The 23173-nt window shown below is 39.2% G+C and overlaps 1 protein-coding gene across 4 annotated transcripts in view; it reads right to left on the bottom strand.

Annotated features, from left to right (window-relative positions):
- Positions 1-23173, bottom strand: part of LOC107043396 — a 203181-nt gene that overhangs the window by 117297 nt on the left and 62711 nt on the right. For all 4 annotated transcript variants that reach the window (XM_015264893.1, XM_015264891.1, XM_015264894.1 and 1 more), the window contains 2 exons: positions 19397-19673; positions 17370-18073 (listed from right to left, as the gene is read on the bottom strand). In XM_015264893.1, the coding sequence (XP_015120379.1) occupies positions 17370-18073; positions 19397-19673 (981 nt within the window). The remainder of the gene's footprint in view (positions 1-17369; positions 18074-19396; positions 19674-23173) is intronic.

Below are 23173 nucleotides of genomic sequence, written 5' to 3'. Positions count from 1 at the left end.
GCTAAGTATTTTTTCATCAACATTTATTGGTGGTTTTGCATTTTATTAGTCAGAGAGTTTTTTTTCTCTCGAAAAACGCGAAAATTTCATTTTTCCACCCCCTAGCACCCCCTTGGACCAGTCTGAGAGACTTGATGATTTTTCTGAGGGTAGGGGGAGTTGCACTGAGTATTTTCCCATCAACAGTTGTTGGTGGTTTTGCTTATTATGAGTCGGAGATTTTTTTCCCCCCTGAAAAACGCGAAAATTTCATTTTTCTACCCCCTAGCACCCACTTGGACCAGTCTGAGAGAATTGATGATTTTTCTGAGGGTAGGGGGAGTNAATCGGGGATTTTTTTTCCCCCCTGAAAAACGCGAAAATTTCATTTTTCTATCCCCTAGCACCCCCTTGGACCAGTCTGAGAGACTTGATGATTTTTCTGAGGGTAGGGGGAGTTGCACTGAGTATTTTCCCATCAACAGTTGTTGGTGGTTTTGCTTATTATGAGTCGGAGATTTTTTTTCCCCCCTGAAATACGCGAAAATTTCATTTTTCTACCCCCTAGCACCCCCTTGGACCAGTCTGAGAGACTTGATGATTTTTCTGGGGGTAGGGGGAGTTGCACTGAGTATTTTTCCATCAACAGTTGTTAGTGGTTTTGCTTATTATTAGTTGGAGATTTTTTTTCCCCCTGAAATACGCGAAAATTTCATTTTTTCACCTCCTAGCACTTCCTTGGACCACTCTGAAAGACTTGATTATTTTTCTGGGGGTTGAGTCTTTCCTAATATCTTTCAATGGAAATTTGTTGGTGGTTTTGAGTGTTTTGGAGCCAACAATTTTTTTTTCTTTCACTTCAAGGAAAATCAATTTTTGCACCCCTCAAACATCAACAAGTAATGGTTCCAGAGGGGTAAGAATCTTCATGAATGCAGAGGGGTAGTGTCTGAACATTTTCCGATGTCGATAATTGATTTTTACCCCGGTTTTTGAATCATGTGTGCACTGGGCCCCAGGGGATCATGATACGCCCCTGTTCTGCTGCCAAGTCGGCTGCTAACTTCAGCGTCATAGTTTGGTGATATCGATTTTTTGTTTTAGTTTATTAGGGCATTTTGTTAAGGTACGCTCCTGTGCATACATGGGACAGTACTAAAAAATATGTGATCGGGATTGGATTTGGTTGCATTTACAGAGAGGGGAATCCAGGAGACCCTTCCTGTACAGACTTTGATTGAGATTGAAGTGATTTGATTTCATTCTGCATATTGCTGATATTTGTGGTCTATCTATTTTTAGAGTTTGGAACCACGAAGGATTCCATCCCCTGTGGAACTTTTGAAAGTAGATGTTGCCTGGTTTTTTGCTGGTGGATGCTTGGGTGAATTTTGGACGCTGTGTCGTTCATTGTCTTAGTGATAGAACCTTTAAAATCTGAGTAGGGTAGAGGAGAGTTTGTGAGTGTTCCGTTGGATATTGCTTCTTTAGCAAGGGTGTCCACCATCTCATTACCCGAAATTCCAACGTGGGAGGGTATCCAGACAAAAGAGATTCTAGAGCCGTTGAGCTTAAGGAGGGACCATAGTTCAAGGATCTGGTGGACGATGTGGGAGAAAGATTTTTGGTAGAGATTGGAGACAGCTTCAGGGACACTAAGGGAGTCCATCAGGATTATAGCTTCGGCGATGTCGTGTTGTTGGGTAGTTTGAAGGGAAGTGAGGATTGCCAGAGCTTCTGCCGTGAAGATGGAGGCGTATGACGAGATTTAGTGCTTAATTGCAATGTTGAGGGAGGGGATGAAGACAGTATATCCAACGTAGGAGTCTTCTTAATTTTTGGAACCGTCGGTGTAGATATGAGTATGGAGGTTGAGGTTTTCATTTTGGAGTTCTTCTTGAAGAGCTGCTTCTATATTTTTGGATTCTTTAATTCAGTGTCCTAGGGAGGTATTTATGTCGGGGGTGGGATTGATTAAACTGTAGGGAAATTGGTATGGGGTGGGGCGGGGGTGAGAGTGAACGTTGGACCGTTGATGTAAGTGTCTTGTGCAGAACAAGTAAATAGGGAAGCCAGATTTTATGTTGTGGATGTTTTTTTTTTGGAGACACTGAAGTGAAGAGATGCTAATTTTTCTAGAAGAGGGTGTTCTAAGAGGGAAAAAGTTGTCAAGATGTATCTGTCGGAGAGTTGGGATATTCTTAGCTGAAGAGGGAGTTCAGCTGCTTCTGCTAGGATGACGTTTGTGGGGGTGGAATTCCGATAGCCTATGGCTAGTCTGAGAGTATTGTATTGGATTTTTTTCAGTTTTTCGAAATAGTTGTAGTTGGCGTAACGAAGGATATGGCTTCCGTATTCGATTGAGCTACGGAGTAGGCCTCTGTAAAAGATGATTAGGTTACTGGGATCTGCTCCGTACCAGGTTTGCCTAGATTTAATTAAGGCGATGATTCTAGAGCCTTTTTGGGCAAGTGCTTTTAGGTGGGGTATGAGAGAATCTGTAGTCGAGGGTGATGCATAGGCATTTGGTGGTTTCTTCAGCGACTATGGGCGAGTCGTTGATTAATATCGAGTATCAATCTCCCTGGATTGAGGTGTTTTTTGGTGAAAATTAACAGGTGGAATTTTTCAGGGGAGATTTCTAGTTTTTTGTCGGAGAGAAAAGTGGAAATTTTGTTTGCGGCCTTCTCGACTGCGATTAGGCAGGATTCTAGGTTTTTGTTGCGCGAGTAAATGGCGAGATCATCAGCAAAGGAAACAAATTCTGCGTTGAAGGAGTCAATAAGGAGAAGGTTTGAGAGATATATGTTGAACAGTATAGGGCTAAGTACAGAACCTTGTCCTGTGCCTTTATTCATTGGAAATGGACCCTCCAGGTTTCCCTGAAGAACAAAGTAGGATTGTCTGTAGGTAAGGAGAAAGTAGACAAAGTCGGCTATTTTTTGTGGGATTCCTATGCGGGCTAGGTCTCTGTGGAAAGTGTAGGGATCGACATTATCAAAAGCGCATTTGATGTCTATGAAGACGCATGCTGTGTACTGGTTGTTGGCAAAACCGGAGAGAATTTCGGTGGAGAAGATTGCCAGATTGTCGGCGCAAGAGCGTGATTTTCTAAATCCGAATTGGGTGTTGGGGAGAATGTCTTCATGGTTGCAAGCCACCACATTAGTCTATTGAATACTATTTTTTCACAGAGCTTTAAGAGGCAGGAGGCAAGTGCTATGGGTCGGAATTTAGTAGGGTCATTTTTTGGGGGGATCGTTGTAGACGAATCCTGATGTAGGATCCAGGAGAAGTTCCTTGAACTTTGGAGGGAGTTTATTGATTATAAAATAGTCGATTTTATCCAGCCCAGGGGCAGATTGTTTTTTTTGTTGTGGAGAGGGCTCGGTCGAATTCTTGGAGAGAATTCTTTTTCAAGGAAAAGATTAGTTTCGAAGGGGATGAGGGGGGGAGGTGGGGAGTGGTAGTCTTGGGGGAGGTGGCCGCTGAGGACGTATTCCGCTAAGAAAAAAGTATCGTTCCCTTCCCCTTCGGGCAAGGACACGGGGGGGAGTAGATGTGGCGTCTAAGACGTTACCAGCAGCGAGCCCACTGACCGCTTTACCGACTGAGCCAAGACAGCGCCACCGGCGCAAACAGGAATTCATTCCTCGCCGCGACAACGACCGAGTTGTCGCCGACTGAAAATTCAGTATTACTACAAGTCTCTACACGCGTCACAGCTGTAGCCAAATATCTCTTTTGTGTCATTCAAAGTTTATTGCATTAAATGTGAGATTCTCTAATAAATATTAGTTTGATATCAACCTCGAGTTAATGCTCTGTTGCAAACCCTGCAAATACACTACAAATATGATCGCTCTGAGGCGCTCATATAAGCGCCTACATAAACCCAAAAATTGGTTGTGTTGTGTGTGTGAGTGCCCGTGCGCCTTAGAGTCTAGGTAGTGTTTTCTTATTTAGCGAGCCACAGGAAACCCATGCCGGTACAAGCGGTTACTCTATTAGCAAACCTCCCGCTCGCCGAAGCCGTCCGTTGAAAAATTCGGTTCCACGGGGCATGGAACTCACAACCTTTCGCACACTAGACTTAGCCCACTCGGTCACCGACGTCGGTGTTTGCACAGAGTTAGTCCTCATTCAGATCTATAATCTGACAAAATTTCAGATTCTTTGGAATTATTCAAGACATTTAAGATATTTATGGCGTGGTCAGGGGAGGTCGAAAAAATGTCAAAAAATTCATAATTTTTTTAAATACCTTCTTTGATTTTTTTGAAAACTCCTATGCAAAATCCCAGATGGCCTAGGAGAATAGGTGAAATACGAGAATTTTTCTAAAAAAATGCACTTTAACCCTCCTGAACTAGCTCAATGAGCACCGCGCCGCCTGTTTTCAAATTTTTCTTTTTTCAATGAAGTGAGAGTCAATAAAAAACTGAAAAAATTACAATGCCTACTTTTAACTATATTGAATTTATTGACAATTTTTATTTCGTTCATACTCACATCGACTGAGTACCAAAAAAGTTTAAAAATTCGAATCGCTTAGAATCCTCGTGTTTAACCTCTAAAAATCCCATTTTGGCATGAAATCAAATCAACTTTTTGCATTAAATGGACACTTTTTTCCTAGTTCTATTACTATTTTCTATTCATTAGAAGTTGAAACCTGTCTATAAACCCAAAGTTAATCATTTTTTTCCAATTTTTTTTGTTACAAGTGGTAAAATACCACGGGCGGCGCCGTGTCAACCGAGCCAGTTGACTCGGTTGGTGGGCGAGCGCCAGTTCAGGAGGGTTAACAGGGGCTCTTACGTGAATTCGGAAAAAAAATATTAAAAATAATAAAAAAGTCCGTTTTCTTGAAGCTTTGCACTTGCGTGGAGTCATGGAGGAACATAAAAATGTTAGAAATGTAGCGCCTAACAGCTTTACGGCCCTGGCTGTGTATACTGAGCGTATCCCCTCCCCACTACATTCCGTGCTGAACGCGCCGTTGCCCGTTCAGTTCGCGTCTCGAGACCACAGGACATAGTTGTATTTAGATGCGTTGAATAAATACCTTTTCTACGTTTATGATATTTTATTGTCTCTACCAATCCATAATTCTAACAGGTTATGGGCGAGACTCGTTACACTGCCCTCATTATTAAAAAAATTTAAGTGAAGAAAGTGTTGGGATAAAAACAAAAAGACATTGAGAAAAAGTGAGGAGAGGACGCGTTCGACAATGGCTGACGACAAGGAACCCGCAAACGCGGAGATGAATCGCCCTGGCGAGGGCCAGCGTAAGTAAAAAGAAATAGAGGTGATTTCACTTAGAAAAATATGAAAGAATTTTAGATGTGTGAAAATAAATAATCGAGATGAGGGAATACGTACGTATTAAAAGAAAATCCCGGGTATTGGTGTTCATGTAATTGCGTTCAGTCTATCGAGATTTGGTGATGAAGCATGCTTAAATAAATTCGATAAATAAATTTAAAAAATGAAAAAAAAGATTTTGGAAAAAATTGGGATGTGTTAATAGAGAGAAGTGACGCGCGAAAGCATATTTTGTGAATATTCCTGAAAAGGACGCGCGGCAACACGTGCCACGTGGCGGGCGTAGAGTAGTCGGGGTGGCGCTGAGCGTGTTCCGGAAGTGAGATGCGGAAAATACAACTCCCAACATTGTGGTATACTCTGTGCCCACTGCCCGCATGGCAACCGACCCGAAGCGCCCGTGTCTCTGTGTGTTATTGTCACTAGACCGTCGATAGCAATGATGTTTCATTTATTATTTTATGAGATGAGGATTTGGGGAATGTTTGATGAGATTTTAATTTGTATAATATTGCTGCAGAAAAGCGAGATGCGGAGATATTTGAAAATATCATCCAACGATTCAGAGAAGTTTTTAAACTCGATTCACATCATACTGGTGAACAGGTTGCACTGAATGTCAGCGACGCGTCAGTGTTGTTTCATGTCGAGAGGAGGGATGAATCGTACCAAGCAGGTATGTTATGACGTCTAAAATTGTGTGCACACGGGATAAAATATTAATTAATAATATAAATTAATTAATAACATGTAATCAAAAAGAATTAGAAATCCATCCGAATAATAAAAATTCATTTTAAATCTGTCTTAGATCCAAATATCATTGCAGATCAAAAACATCGTGTTCGAGACATTTTAATAAATCGTCTTGATGATAACTATCATTCCAAAGTGTCAGAAATAAAAGATCCAATAGATATTCTGAAGATGATTAAGCAAATTAAAAATTCTGAGACAAACGTTACTACAGCATCTATTCGACAACTATATAGTTTGAAACACTATCCTAGCAAGGAAAAGGCTGGAGACTTCTGTGACAAATTCGAGGATATTGTCAGAAGCTTCAATAACTTAGAGACCACCAAACTGTCAGAAACTGAGATGAGAGACGCGTTTTTCACTGCCATTCAGGGTACTGTTCCCGATGTGCAACAGGTAGATTTCATGACTAAAGAGCAGACAGGTAAACGTCTTACCTATGATGAGTTGAAAAGCTATCTACGAGACCACGAGGCAAACAGAACTCAGTCAGGAACAGCTAACACCAGAGCTGTCATGAATGCTCACGATCAGTCCCGAGAGAGGTGTTATGAATGTGATGACAATGGCCATAAGGGCAGTGAGTGTAAGTTCACAGGCACTGGATTGAAAAAGTGCTATGAATATCATCAGATAACAGACCACAAAGCAGCTGATTGTCCACTGAAAAAATTAAAACAGTCAGGACATGTTCGAGGTAAAGGCATACGTCGAAATTTTACTAGAGGGGCACACAGAAATGACAATTATAAACAAAACATAAGAGGAGGTAAAAATTACTACGATGACAGACGAGGCGAAAAACGAAGGTATTCTGAGGAGAAATATGGAGATGCGAAACGATTCAAACCCATGAGAGGTAGAGGTGGATACAGGAATGTAAACACTAATGGAAGAGGGGGTAAGAGATACCCATACAGGCAAAAAGATGGACAAGCCAATCATGTTGAAAAGCGGAACGACAAAGGTAAGATGTTTTCAATTAATTCATTAGCCGTGTCTGAACAAAATGATTACTGCTGTAACACATCAGTGATCCAGATCAAAATAAAATATTTACCAAATTTCTGGCTGACTCAGGAGCTACAGAACACTTGGCAAAATCTAAAATAAATTTCAAGTCGTTTGACAATGATAATCAGGGTAGAATTGGATGCGCGAATAAAAATTCATCAGCGGATTTGAAAACGGAGGGAGCAGGTACAGTCGAAGTTGTGTTGGACCATGGCAAAACAATTGAGATTGAAAAAGTAATATATGCAGAAGGGTTGTCCGAGAATCTACTCTCTCTCAGAAAATTTGCTGAGATGGGACTTGGCATCTATCTATATAATCGTAAAATTGATATATTCGATCCATTGTCTAATGAATCTTTCATTACTGGCGTTTATGACAAACCTTATTGGATAATTGAATTTCAGATAAACGAGAACAAAAATATCGATCAAATAAATTATAATCACATGAGTAGGAGAATTATTGCAAATCTAGTTGACAGCGAATTTGATAAAACTGAAATAAAGAGATATAAAACGAGGAGTGTAACGGCTATGAAGAAGTGGGAAAAGAACAAAACCGAATCTGAGGATTTAAACCGAGATGAGATAGTAGTTAACGATACCAATGATAATCCAATTGACATCAAGAAACTGAAATTTGATGAGGATAACAATCAGGTAGAAAGAGACCAGAATGAAACGTTGAAAAGAGATGTGAGATCAGAAAACTGTGATGAGAAGCGAAAGAAAATGATTTATGAGAACTCCAATTTCGATAAATCAATCTGGGACAGAAAGTTTCATGATATTGATGAATTGCCCATCGTTGAATTGTCCGAGAAAGAATCACCATTCAACAAAACATATGAATTGTTTGAGAAAAATGATAAAGGAATGCTTGGCATGTAAGACTTGGCCAAGCCTCTTTGGATTATCTTAAAGCTCTTCAAAAGAAATTTCCAGAAAATAAAGGATGGAAAAATGTAATTTTTGATGAATCAATACTGGACTGTGAAGTATGGAAAATTGCCAAATTCAACAAATTATCATTCAATTCAGTTCGGAGACGAGCGACTGAACCACTACAAATCATCCATTCAGATACCATGGGATCTATTAGTCCAGTAACTTATCCTAAAGGGTATAAATATATCGCTATATTTGTAGATGATTATTCGAGATTGGCAATGGCACATCCAATGAGAGCGCAGAGCGAAACCGGTCAATGTTTCGAAGCCTTTGTAAAAAGTGCGCGAAATTTGTTAGGAAGAGATGCGAAAGTATGTTACCTCCGTACTGATCAAGGTACTGAATACACTGGTGGATATACTATTGAGGTTTTAAATAAATTAGGGGCAGAACAACAACTTGCGAGTCCCGATACACCAGAACACAATGGAGTGGCTGAGAGGTTCAATCAGATCATACAGAAAAAGGTAAGAGCATACATGTACGATGCGAAACTCCCTGAAAACATGTGGGATCTTGGATTGAGCGTTGCAGTCTATGCTTACAACAGAACACTGCACAAATCCAATGACATGATAACTCCAATGCAAAAATTCGCTCCAAATCATAATTATGACATGAATCAGCTGAACCGTTTTGGCTGTGTTGCTTACATCAAAGTTCAGAGGAAAACAGGTCCTAAATTCAAGTTTCAGGGAAGACGTGTGATTCTAGTGGGCTACACGCCTACTGGATATCAGCTCTTGAAACCTGAAGATGGAAAATTCTACGAAAGCAGAGATGTGCGCTTTAATGAGAAGTTAGTATATGGAAATAAATATGAGAAAGATAGCATAAAAGCCTGGCCTGTAGAACATGATGCAATTGATAAAGAGAAGTGGTTGATTAACTTTGATAGAGATGAGGATGAAGAAGAAGAACCTCCAAAACAGGAGGGAGAGCCTAAAAGGAGACGAGGACGACCTAAAAAGCAAGTCAATATTTCATCCGTTGTGGAAAATGATTCGAATAAAGTCAATGATTCTAGTTGCACTGACATAATTAGAGATGAGGAAATGAGAGTTAAGCTTTTACATGCAACGATACTCTTTGATGAGAATGATAGGGAGATAAGTAAAGTCGAAGATGAAATCGGTCATGCGCTAATAGCACAGATCAATCAAGATTCGGTGTCATACAGAGATGCGATACAATCTAGAGAGCGTAAAGAGTGGTTGAAAGCAGTAAATGAAGAATTGAACTCGATGCACAAGAATGAGGTATGGTCATTGGTAAATAGACCCACTGTCATGAAAGATGGTCGAAAGGCTAACATTATAGACTCTAAAGGGGTTTTCAAATGAAAAACAGAAGGTGATAACAAAATGAAATATAAAGCTAGGTTGGTTATCAGAGGTTTCAAAGACACAACCAATTATGATCTGAAGGAAACATATGCTCCAGTATCTCGATTGCCATTAATAAGATCAGTGCTTGCTATTGTAAATAAGTACAATTTAGAGATGTGTCAATTAGATATCAAAACGGCATTTTTGAATGGGTTAATCGATGAAGAAACTTACATGGAAATTCCAGAAGGTGCAAACGTCATACCAAATGAGAAAGAAAACAAAGTTTGTAAACTGAAACGAGCTCTGTATGGGCTAAGAATCAGCCCAAAGAAATGGAATATCAGATTTACTGAGGTAGGATTGAGTGTAGGAGTGAAAAATGATGATACTGAGCCATGTCTGTTCATGTGGAGAGAGGGGAGTAAATTTCTCATTTTGCTATTGTATGTTGATGACATAATAATGGCAAGTAACGATGCGAACAAATTGAGAGATGTGAAAACAAAATTGAAAAATGAATTCGAGATGAGCGATTTAGGTAAACCAAAAGAATTTCTTGGAATCACTATCAGGAGAAACAGAGAAAAACAGGAAATCCTTCTAAATCAAGAGAAATATATTGATAAAATTCTAATTAGATTCAAGTTTAATGAAGTACACCCTCAAAGAACTCCCATGATTACTACTCAAGCAATAAACAGAGAGAGACGTGAAAGAGAAGAGAATGCAATGATTCACATTTGAAGGAATCGGAGACGAGAGAGAATGTTCCATATAGGGAAGATATTGGCAGTTTGCTGTATCTGGCTGGAGCAACTAGACCTGATATTTTCTATGCCGTGAACGTGTTGAGTAGGCACCAGATCAGTTCTACTGAGAAAGACTGGCAAATGGTAAAGAGAGTATTTAGATACCTCATAGGGACAAAAAGTCTAGGACTGAGATATACTGGAGAGACAAATGATTTACAAGCTTATTCCAATGCGAGCTTTGCGGATTGCAAAGAATCACATACAACCTGTGGTTACGTAATTAAGCTTTTTGGAGATGCGATCACTTGGAGAACACATAAACAGCCGTATGTGGCCTTATCAGCATGCCAGGCTGAATACGTTGCGATGAGTGAAGCATGTCAAGAGTTGATGGCTATGGACAATTCATTGAAATTGATCCTCGATAAGTTATTGTCCTGTAAAGCTATGGTGTGATAATAGAGCGGCCGAGGCTAGTGCCAAGACAAATGGAAATAATAAACTCAGACACATGAGAGAAATCCGAGAACACTATATAAAAGAATGTGTAGGACGTAACTTGGTAATAATTGGGTGGATTCCCTCAAGAGATCAGATAGCTGACATATTTACCAAACCTTTATCTTTCGACATGCACAAATATTTGGTAGACAAAATCATGAATACAGATTCGTAAAAACCACAACAAAAATAATAAGAACTAGGAATCATTTAAATATATTAAATATACTTTCTTTTCTGTTAACAGGAAACTAAACTTAGAGATGTAACATGAAATATTGATTAGAGAAGTTATTAGTTGATACGAGCTGAACAAACAATCATACTTGAGTTACCATTGTATTTGTGATGTAAAAATTGATTGATTACTTATAACTATTGTTCATGAAACTTATCGTCAAAATACTACAGTGTGAGATATAATGTTCTTGAAATGTTCATGCTGGTAAAGCAATTAGTTGGGAGGGAGTGTGAGAAATGTAGCGCCTAACAGCTTTACGGCCTTGACTGTGTATACTGAGCGGATCCCCTCCCCACTACATTCCGTGCTGAACGCGCCGTTGCCCATTCAGTTCGCGTCTCGAGACCACAGGCATAGTTGTGTAACCGACCGTAATGGTTGGGTGAGTTAGGTGTTGGTCCGGCGGACATCTGAGTGCAGTTGCATTTAGCGTGGTTAGTACTTGGATGGGTGACCGCTTAGGAACACCCTCGCCCAAAAATTTCGGAAGGTCGGCACGGTGTGGTGGCCTAATGTGCCCCTCTAGTCGGTGTGACAGAAGGGCACATCAGAGCTCTGCACAATCGGCCGGCTGTACGACTGAGGTTTTCCATGGTTTCCCTTGCAGTCCTAGCCCGAATGGGGTACAGTTGACAGAGTAAGACGGCCCATGGTAACGCAGATATATCTACCCTAACAACAAAATCTAATTCCTAACTTCTGAAAAGTCCCGTAGAGGGATAACGGCCGAATAGCCAATGCAGCTGGAGCCATAAGAAAGAAGAAGAAGAAGAAGGACATAGTTGTATTTAGATGCGTTGAATAAATACCTTTTCTACGTTTATGATATTTTATTGTCTCTACCAATCCATAATTCTAACAAAAAAAATAATAGGAGAATTGTTTAGAAGGAATAATTAAAAAATGTATGAAAAATAGGAATCCTGTGTGTGCAACATGAAATGACAACAACGTGGAGGTTGAGGAATCGTGGAAGAGTTAGCGCGGCAAATACGAATGGAGTTGTGATGATACATTTTGCTATGAAAAGGAACATACAGGGTGACAATTAGGAAGTTGCCTAAACTAATCGTTTATAACTATGAAATGAGTGCCAGGAAAAAAAAAAGAAAAATACATATGAATTCAGTAAAGATGTCATTTTTATGTGGAATTAGTTTCAGTTGAATCAGACACTTCTAATAGATACTTATTGAGATTTGAAAAAAATTGACAAATTGAGCCAGGAGATAACTATTAATGGTAAATATTTTTGAAGTAATCTCCAATCGAATTTGCAGAATAATCAAGCCGTTTTCGGAAACTATGAAAAACTTGTTCAATCTGAGATGGAGAAATATCAGAAATTCCGTCTCTGATGGCTTTTTTCAAATCATGTTTGGTCTCGGGTTTTTCCGCATAAACATTATCTTTCAGGAAGCCCCATAAGAAGAAGTTACACGGGTTCAAATCGGGTGAATAAGGGGGCCATTCCATACCTCCATGCGCAAACTGGGGGTATCCTAATCCAATGACGCGATCAGAATACACTTCATAAATAGCTTCAAATACGTCCTTAGTTATATGCGGTGTAGCACCATCTTGCATAAAATAATAGTTCTTCACCAATCTTCTTCTTTTAGCCAAAGGAGAAAATTTAGTTTGTAGCATTTCTCGATAACTATTGACTGTAATGGTCCCTTCTATGAATTCTAAGTGTATTGTTTTGATTGAAATAGCTGCCCAAACAGTCACTTTAACAGGGTGTCAAGACATTGCCTCAGATGAGTGTGGATTTTCGCGATCCCAAAAATGGTAATTTTGTTTATTTACATATCCATTTAAATAAAAATGAGCTTCGTCTGTGAAGATTATGTGATTGATGTCGATCTCATCATTTTCCAATTTCTGTGTCATAATGAGGCTGAAGCTGGCGGGAGCAGTTCAGCGGGAGATGGGTATAGTTTGTGAGGCGGACTGTACGGCCCCCACCGTAGCCGCTCGCTCAACGCTACATCGGTAGCCACGAGTTTAAACCTCCTCCCAGACAAATTAAATGATAAAAAACAATCAAACAATTTTTTTTTATTATTATTATTTCTTAATGTATGACGAGGATGGGGAATGATTTCTCGAGGAGGAATTTCATAATATTTTTTTTATTTTTATAAGTTTTTACGCGGTCAATAGGGGTGCAATAAACGCATACACCAATCGATGTCATTTTATTTTTAATGTGTCCCTAAGGGATTAGGGGACCCTGTCCAACAAAAATTATCGCGGTGCACCTATTAGGGTATTTTTAATTAATTTTTTAAGATTCATTTCTCCCAACTTCCGATGAACAAAATGGTGATGCACAAACATGCATGCACCAACCAACCCCATTCCATTTGGAATATGTAGCTAGGGGGTTGGGGGACCCTCCCCAACAAAAATTATCGCGGTGCGTTAATTAGGGGATTTTTAATTAATTTTTAAAGATTCATTTTGTGTAACTTCCGGTGAATGCGGTGGGGGTGCACGGACACGCATGCACCAACCGACTTCATTCCGCTTGGAATATGTTACTGAGGGGTTGGGGGACCCTCCTTAACAAAAATTGGGACGATGCGCCAATTAGAGCATTTTTAATAAATTTTTACAAGATTCATTTTGTGTAACTTCCGGTGAATGCGGTGGGGGTGCACGGACACGCATGCACCAACCGACTTCATTCCGCTTGGAATATGTTACTGAGGGGTTGGGAGACCCTCTTCAACAAAAATTGTGACGGTGCACTAATTAGGGTATTTTTAATTAATTTTTTAAGATTCATTTCTCCCAACTTCCGGTGAACAAAATGGTGGTGCACGGACACGCATGCAGCAACCGACTCCATTCTGCTTGGAATATGTTACTGAGGGGTGGGGGGACCCGGTTGGTACATGCGTGTCCGTACACCCCCACCGCATTCACCGGAAGTTACACAAAATGAATCTTTAGAAATTAATTAAAAATACCCTAATTAGTGCACCGTCACAATTTTTATTGGAGAGGGTCCCCCAACCCCTCAGTAACATATTCCAAGTGGAATGGAGTCGGTTGGTGCATGCGTGTCCGTGCACCACCATTTTGTTCACCGGAAGTTGGGAGAAATGAATCTTAAAAAATTAATTAAAAATGTCCTAATTAGTGCACCGTCACAATTTTTGTTGGAGAGGGTCCCCCAACCCCTCAGTAACATATTCCAAGTGGAATGGAGTCGGTTGGTGCATGCGTGTCCGTGCACCACCATTTTGTTCACCGGAAGTTGGGAGAAATGAATCTTAAAAAATTAATTAAAAATATCCTAATTAGTGCACCGTCACAATTTTTGTTGGAGAGGGTCCCCCAACCCCCTAGGCACATATTCCAAGTGGAATGGAGTCGGTTGATGCATGCGTGTCCGTGCACCCCCACCGCATTCACCGGAAGTTACACAAAATGAATCTTGAAAAATTTATTAAAAATCCCCTAATTGGCGCACCGTCACAATTTTTGTTAGGGAGGGTCCCCCAACCCCTCAGTAACATATTCCAAGCGGAATGCAGTCGGTTGGTGCATGCGTGTCCGTGCACCACCATTTTGTTCACCGGAAGTTGGGAAAAATTAATCTTAAAAAATTAATTAAAAATACCCTAATTAGTGCACCGTCACAATTTTTGTTGAAGAGGGTCTCCCAACCCCTCAGTAACATATTCCAAGCGGAATGCAGTCGGTTGGTGCATGCGTGTCCGTGCACCACCATTTTGTTCACCGGAAGTTGGGAAAAATTAATCTTAAAAAATTAATTAAAAATACCCTAATTAGTGCACCGTCACAATTTTTGTTGAAGAGGGTCTCCCAACCCCTCAGTAACATATTCCAAGCGGAATGCAGTCGGTTGGTGCATGCGTGTCCGTGCACCACCATTTTGTTCACCGGAAGTTGGGAAAAATTAATCTTAAAAAATTAATTAAAAATACCCTAATTAGTGCACCGTCACAATTTTTATTGGAGAGGGTCCCCCAACCCCCTAGGCACATACTCCAAGTGGAATGGAGTCAGTTGATGCATGCGTGTCCGTGCACCCCCACCGCATTCACCGGAAGTTACACAAAATGAATCTTGAAAAATTTATTAAAAATCCCCTAATTGGCGCACCGTTACAATTTTTGTTAGGGAGGGTCGCCCAACCCCTCAGTAACATATTCCAAGCAGAATGAAGTTGGTTGGTGCATGCGTGTCCGTGCACCCCCACCGCATTCACCGGAAGTTACACAAAATGAATCTTTAAAAATTAATTAAAAATCCCCTAATTAGCGCACCGCGATAATTTTTGTTGGGGAGGGTCTCCCAACCCCCTAGCTACATATTCCAAATGGAATGGGGTTGGTTGGTGCATGCGTGTCCGTGCATCACCATTTTGTTCACCGGAAGTTGGGAGAAATGAATCTTAAAAAATTAATTAAAAATACCCTAATAGGTGCACCGCCATAATTTTTGTTGGACAGGGTCCCCTAACCTCTTAGGGACACATTGAAAATAAAATGACATCGATTGGTGTATGCGTTTCTTGCACCCCTATTGACCGCGTAAAAACTTATAAAAATAAAAAAATATCATAAAATTCCTCCTCGAGAAATCATTCCCCATCCTCGTCATACATTAAGAAATAATAATAATTTTAAAAAATTGTTTGATTGTTTTTTATCATTTAATTTGTCTGGGAGGAGGTTTAAACTCGTGGCTACCGATGTAGCGTTGAGCGAGCGGCTACGGTGGGGGCCGTACAGTCCGCCTCACAAACTATACCCATCTCCCGCTGAACTGCTCCCGCCAGCTTCAGCCTCATTTCAATGAAACGCTACTCATATATTGATTTGGTTAGATGGCCACCATTATGACGAATATTTTGAAAAAAATTGAATTCGGTTGACCGGTTTTTGNTGAACTGCTCCCGCCAGCTTCAGCCTCATGTGTCATAATTTTACAAAACTCAATTCTTTTGTTTTTGGAATTTTCTGTGAGCAAATGATAGATCGTAATTTTGTAAGGGTGTAACTTGAGGAAATTCTTCCATATTAATCTCAGTGTCTCTTGGTTCAGTTTTAAAGTTGCCGCTGCTTTTCGTATCGAATCCGTTGGATTATTGTTGAAATGTTCTTCGATCTTGGCAATCGTATCTTCTGTTGTAACTGAGTGTGATGGACCAGGAAGATCATGACGAGTCTTCAAGAGTATAATACTTGATGAAATTATCAATTACTCTGGGAGAGAAAGTAATAAATACTAGAAAGTTTTAGTCAAAAGTGAGGTTATACGATGAAGTCAGATAAAATTTTTTTTATTCTCACCTTCTGAGGGTGTTTTGACTGGCTACTTTTTTACTTCCAAATTTGGTACGAAAGCCTCTATATGCTTCAGTATAGTTTTTACCTCTAGTATAAAAGCACTCGATAAGATATACTTTTTCTTCGTTTGTAAGGTTACTCATTTTGAAGTACAGGTAGTGGTTCTTGTAGCGTCTCAATAAAAACTGACAACACTCTAGTATATATCTAATGGACCTAATTTTCCGGGTCTCAGTAGGAAGGGAAGACATGTGGGTATACTTTAGGCAACTTCCCATTTGTTACCCTGTATATAAAAGCCCTGTATATAAAAGCTGAGTGAATCATTGCTGCCCACTTGTACTTCGAACGGCACGACGTTGTCACTTTTTCTATCCACATTAATTATTTTCGAATTATCCAAAACACAAGTTAGAAAAATAAAAGAAGACTTGAAATATGTGGGGAAAAAGTAGAAGTTATTTAATAGTAGGTTATGTCATTAGGCTCGCCTTCGGCTCGGATTGTAAAGTCACATTCGTCAGATAATACTTTTAGCGTCATGTGACATACAATATTTTATGTCATTGGGCTCGGAAACCGCGATCTGACCGAGCGAAGCGAAGTTAAAATTGTGGTTTATCGGGCCTAATGACAAAATATTTCGAACACAAAAACAGTCGAAATAGATTGAACATTTGTAATTAAAATATCGTTTTTTTTGTTCAGCAATTGGTTTTCTGCGAGAGAACCAGAGATTCCCCTCCGTCTCACCTCCCACAGGCGCACCCCGCCATAAATACCTTCATTACTCAATTTTATAAAAATTTACCTCCGGGAAGGTGGCAGTGGACATGCTCACATACAGACATGATCGCCAGACTTCATACTTTTACGTTTCAGACCATTCTACATCACTTCCAATAAAAATTAGAGAATGTGGAAATTGGATTATAATGCTCCCATTCGGAAGCAGAAATCTGAGTCATTTTATGAAGAAAATTTGTAACTAACTATATCAGTAGTGGACCAGTCAATTCTATTTTAGGAATAACTGGAAAGAATGATCCATATGAAAATACTGCTAGCTTCTAGGAGTCGAAACTATTATAAAAATATAATATACCAGTTAGATTCCGGACAATCGATCGGAACTCTCTCATTTCCTGAATCAAAAATAATTATGTTCTCCTTACCGTGCTCTTAAACTGTCCTTGAAAGGTATCAATGATCACACTTCTATTGGACTTGAGATGTTTAGCCCAGTGTTTATCAGCCTCAACTTCATCCTGCGCAGCAATAGCACCATTCTCACAATTTTGCATTGTCCTTAAAAACAAAACCCCACTGGTACCCAGTCCATCTCTCCTGCGATTTTTTTCATGATCTTCAAGTCTCATTCTCTTAACATTACACTTTTCCGAAGCGCTTTCACACTCTGTATCCGACCCCCCTGCCAAGCAATCACTGCAATTAGACTTTTGTACATTGACCTCTTTAATCCTCTTGATACTCAAATTTTTATGATCAAAATCGTGATTCTCAGTTAAGTTCGAGTTGACCAGTGCCATACGACGAAGATTATCCTTGGGAAATTTCTGGGAGTCGTAATGAATCTCGTTGTTGCACTCCTGGGGAGTCACCAGGAAATTAGCATTGCTTGTCTTCGCATCTTTTACGATGTCGATATATTTATTGTAGTGATTTGATTTCTTTGACAACTCCATTAGTTCACCAAACTCGTACAACGAGTCTTCTTCGCTGTGTGTTTTGTTATGAATGAAACTCGATTTCGGATCTAATAGTTCGTCCGATTCGAGAGTTTCCTCGTCATCATTCAATGGAGAACCTGAGGGGGAGTTCGCTGCACTGTCCAAACCGTCCATTGGAGAATCTAAACCTGTGTGAAATGGAAAATCATTAATTTGATTTTTTAGTAAAAGGGAGGGTAACAGAATGGAATGACTAGCGGCCATTTTTGTGAGAATTTTTCTTTTCCTATAATAAAGATCTTTTGGCATTTGATCGATGGCAGTGGCTGTGTGGTTAGAGTGTGGGATTGGCATGCGGGAGACCCGGGTTCCATTCCCGGCTGGGAGGGCCAAAATTTGTGACATTCTAAATCTCACAGTTTCATTGTCGAGCGGGAGTCTCGCAAGAGCCGACTGTACCTGGGCAGGTTTTTCCCTCAAATGAGGTTTTCCCTTGTCCTTCGGCGAATGCGGTACAGGGGGTTGGGGGGTGGGAAGGGAACAAATCGTAAAGACCCGAAAGAGTATACGAGATGAAAAAAAAAATCTTTTGTCATTTCTCGTGGAAAGTTATCCTTTTCTATTCAATTCGTTTCACAACTTTACCATAGCATATGAAAAACATTGAATGTTGAATGAAGGAATTGTTTGATAGCTTGAATCCTTTCCCCGAGAGTCTTTGAGAAAAGAAGGATTTTGTATCAATTTTTATTGGAGCATTTCCAGCCGTATTATCTAGTCATTTAGATGATACTGCAGAAGATTCCTCCAATGCGAGGAAACGAAATTCAACCAATTCAGATTCAATCGATTAAATATTCACATTCGCAATTTTTTATTCCATTTTCTAACCTAATTATTGCTTTTACTTATTTTCTCGGTGCTGGAACAGAGAGAGCCCAATCTCATGTTACGCTGGGACAATGGGGAAAAAGCTTAGTCACATAAGAGGATTGAATTATATAAATTTTCCATCTATGTAAATGTTATTTAGTATAAATCAAATTAATTTTTTTCAACTGATGATAATCTTCAAGTTTTCCTGTCTCGGAAGATTGGAACACATCGAAATTGATTAAAAAATTATTCAAGTCAAATTAGCATTTCCTATGTATCAGATTCTCTGAGAGACAGGGAGAACAACTTTAGAACACAGCGACGAATAACATTTTTTGCAGGTACGAAATTTTACCACGATCGAGATGTCTTAACAAATGTTACGAACTACGCTTCCTTAAACTACTTTTGGTCCAATTTAACTAACTACTTAAATATACCTCATCTTTACGAAACAAACCTTTATCCTACTCAAAAATCAATATGAAGTTGATGAATTCTATGATTGTCAGAAATAGTTCTATATTCAAGCTCTTATCAAATAGAAGTCATTTATTTCATACAAACACTGGAAGATTTACCAGACTATAACTATAATCATGGATGCTAAATGAATTACTGAAAGGAAGACTGACCTCTCGGTGAGCCAGCCATCGTTACATTAGGACTATTCGGACATTCTGATGAAGGTGAATTGTCGTACGTATCCATGAGATCATCATTACAGTTATTAGAGGCAGTGACGATAGCATCAAATGTTGACGATAATTTGTCGCAGTTTTTATTCATACTAAGAGAGTTGGCAGTGATCGCAGTTGAGGGTGGCATTTGGCAGCTCTTGGTAGACTTGGCAGTATTCATTTGTTCGTGGAGAGAGTCGAGTAATAGAGCAAGAAACTCTTGACAATCATGCTGAAAAAAAATATTCAAATCATTGAACATCATATTTGAGCAATTCATAATAGAGCGATTCCACGTCAAATCAGCAGTCGCAAAAAGTTAATGTCTCCGATTATGTTCGTAATTTTTTCCTACATTTTATATCATTAGATAGGACTTCAGTGAAAATTTCAGTCCGAAATAAATTTTTTTGTACGAGGTATGATTTTTTTTTAAATTTGTTTTTTTCACATGTAAAAAAAACATTCCTATTTCTTTTGATAACTGCGCCGGATTCAGGTGGATGAAAATTTCATTCTGAGAAGCTCATAGGATCATGAAAATCCTTCAAAATGAGTCCAAAAAAGTCTATTTCATGCATTTTCAGCAACGTAATCGTAAACGCAAGTTTTTTATTTTTTAAATGTGAATATTTCAGAAAAAAAATTTTTTCAACTGAAATTTTGATACCAAATTTGTATCATAAATACCTACATTCGTGGCGAGTTTTAAGCTGTTTGTCGGCATAGTTTTTGAATTATGAAAGAAGAAATTTTAAATGAAGAAGAGGCTAGGAGCCGGATAGTTCGGTTGGAAAAGCACCCGCTACATAATCAGAAGGTACCGGGTTCAAACCCCACTACCACTATCCATTTTTTCAGTAAGTTTTTTTTGTAAACTAATATCGCGAATCATCCTGGTTCTCTTACTATTTCCACTAAAATCGTATCCAACAATATCCTGTGACTTTAAAAGGCGCAGAACGCTATATAACTCCAGTCTTCAGTAAAAAATGTAGAACGCTTCACAATTTACCGCAATCATTTTTTACTGAAGACGGAATGATATTTATCGTTCCACATCGTTTAACGTCACAGGATATTATTGGATATGATTTTAGAGTAAGTAGGAAGGGAGTCAGGATGATTCTCAATATTAGTTTACAAGAAAAATTTATTGAAAATCCTCCATTTGTTGAAATCAAAATAATTCCTCGAACTCGTACCTATCACTGCCTTCCTATCAGTTATACCCGATTGTATAGAAACAATTTTTGGTAAAACGGTGTCCAACTCAAACAACTACGATAGAATTAAAATAACAGAGGATTCATTAACCCTTGAATCGGTTCAACCAGAAGTGATACTTACTTGTTCATGAAGAGAAATGGTGGATAGGAAAAATATGTCAGAAGGACTTAGCCAGAAATGAATTTAGTGCAATTTTTATGGAACCTCACGACCCAGCTGTCTTATCAGTTTCCTAGAAAGGAGAGGACTGTAACATTGACATTTGAAACGATTTTATGTGAAGCCATCACACTAAAGAGAGTAAAAAGACTTAGAGTGCGCTAGAACGTACGGAGAAAGCCATCATTTGCAAATATTTCAATTATCTGATGAATAAGGACCTCCAAAAATGATGAATAAATTGTATAATTTTTTTATGAAGCTAATGCATGCTGGTTTTATTCACAAAAATTCTCAAAACAATTCGAGTAAGCCCCTGACAATTCCGAAATAGCAAAGAAAGAATTTTCAGAATGTTCATTACTCGCTAATTCAAGAGCTTTGACGAAGAACTACTTGCCCGGCGGCTTGGCGCAGTGTGTACGTTCGTTGCTCACGTGCGAAAGGTTCCGAGTTCAAAACCCGGCCGGCTAGAATGGTCAGATCTAACCATTTAAAGTCTTGATCGTCATCGCAGCATACCCTAACCGGATCGATGTAAAATAACGATAAAAAAAAAAGAAATACTTGGAACTTGCCACGAATGTAGATATAAATTTGGTATAATAATTTCAGTTTTTAAAAAAATGGTATTTGTGAAATATTCATGTTCTTTGAAAAAACTTGTTTTGATGATTACGTCCTTAAAAATGGATGAAATTGACTTTTTTTTGGCCTCATTTTCAACGGTCAATATACTACAGGGTGTCCCATAATACGTGACAAAAGTAAATTGCGAATAACTTGAATACGGTTAAGTGTAAATAATTGTTGTTTTTTTTATTGTACACAGAACATTCGGCAAATTATAATACAATCCCTTCCAAGTGTCCGCTATCACTTGTACTACAGAACTCTATCCTACGCTCGAAGCTGGTATAGATGCGCTGTATTATGTTTTCATCAATAGTTCGGACAGCATCCCTAATTGCGTCTTGCAACTCTTCCACAGTCGTCGGATGCTTCTCATAGCACTTGTCCTTGAGAAAACCCCACAGGCAAAAATCACAGGGATTTAAGTCAGGACTGTAAGGCGGACATTCCATGCCCCCATGGGCATACTTAGGGTAACTTAAACCTAACACACGAGTGCCGTAAATGGAAAAAAGTATTTCAAATACTCCAGTAGTCCTGTGTGGGGCGGCACCATCTTACATGAAGTAGAAATTCTTGACTAATTGATTTTTTCGTGCACAAGGAAAGAAGTTCTTTTTCAAGAACTCACAGTAAATGTCAGCATTAAATGTCCGCCTCTCGAGGAATTCAAGGAAAACACCCTTTATGGTAACTGCCGCCCATGCAGTAACTTTTTTCGGGTGTGAGGACTTGGTTTCAACGACGTGAGGTGACTCAGTCCCCCAAAAGCGAAAATTTTGTTTATTTACCCAGCCACCTAAGTAGAAATGTGGTTCGTCAGAGAATATGATATTCTGTGCCTTCATCCCCTTGAATTCAAAAAGATTGTAAAGTTCTTGGCAAAATTCCACACGACGAACCATCGCTTCTTCAGTTAAAAATTGATGTACAGAAATTTTGTAGGGATGGAAGTTTAAAAACACTTTTAAGATACGGTGAAGTGAAGTTCTCGAGACTTTCAAGGTTTGGGAAGCCTTCCGAAGAGTATCATTTGGATATTTTTTGAAATGTTCTTCAGTTGCGCGGATAACCTCATCTGTGGTTACAGTAGGTGAAGGGCCAGCATTCTCATGCCTCCTATCGTCTAGTGTACCGTATTGATCAAATTTCTCAATTAACCTGANGGTTCGTCAGAGAATATGATATTCTGTGCCTTCATCCCCTTGAATTCAAAAAGATTGTAAAGTTCTTGGCAAAATTCCACACGACGAACCATCGCTTCTTCAGTTAAAAATTGATGTACAGAAATTTTGTAGGGATGGAAGTTTAAAAACACTTTTAAGATACGGTGAAGTGAAGTTCTCGAGACTTTCAAGGTTTGGGAAGCCTTCCGACGAGTATCATTTGGATATTTTTTGAAATGTTCTTCAGTTGCGCGGATAACCTCATCTGTGGTTACAGTAGGTGAAGGGCCAGCATTCTCATGCCTCCTATCGTCTAGTGTACCGTATTGATCAAATTTCTCAATTCACCTGAAAGTACCCATGAATTGGTCGAAAAATGCGTAAATCTTCAAAAAAAAAAGGGAAAAAAATTTTGTTTATCTAGTTCATTCACTCTATTTACCGTCTGAGACTTGAATCAGACACTCCAGTGTGTGTGCCATACTTAGAATGAAATGCTCTTATTGCTGCAGTAGTTGAATCTCCTCTTCGGTAATATGATTTG

Source organism: Diachasma alloeum, unplaced genomic scaffold (genome assembly GCF_001412515.2).
Source record: "Diachasma alloeum isolate Michigan unplaced genomic scaffold, Dall2.0 Dall_scaffold_00566, whole genome shotgun sequence".
NCBI classification, from domain to species: Eukaryota; Metazoa; Arthropoda; class Insecta; order Hymenoptera; family Braconidae; genus Diachasma; species Diachasma alloeum.
This window is presented reverse-complemented; position numbering and strand designations above follow the sequence as displayed.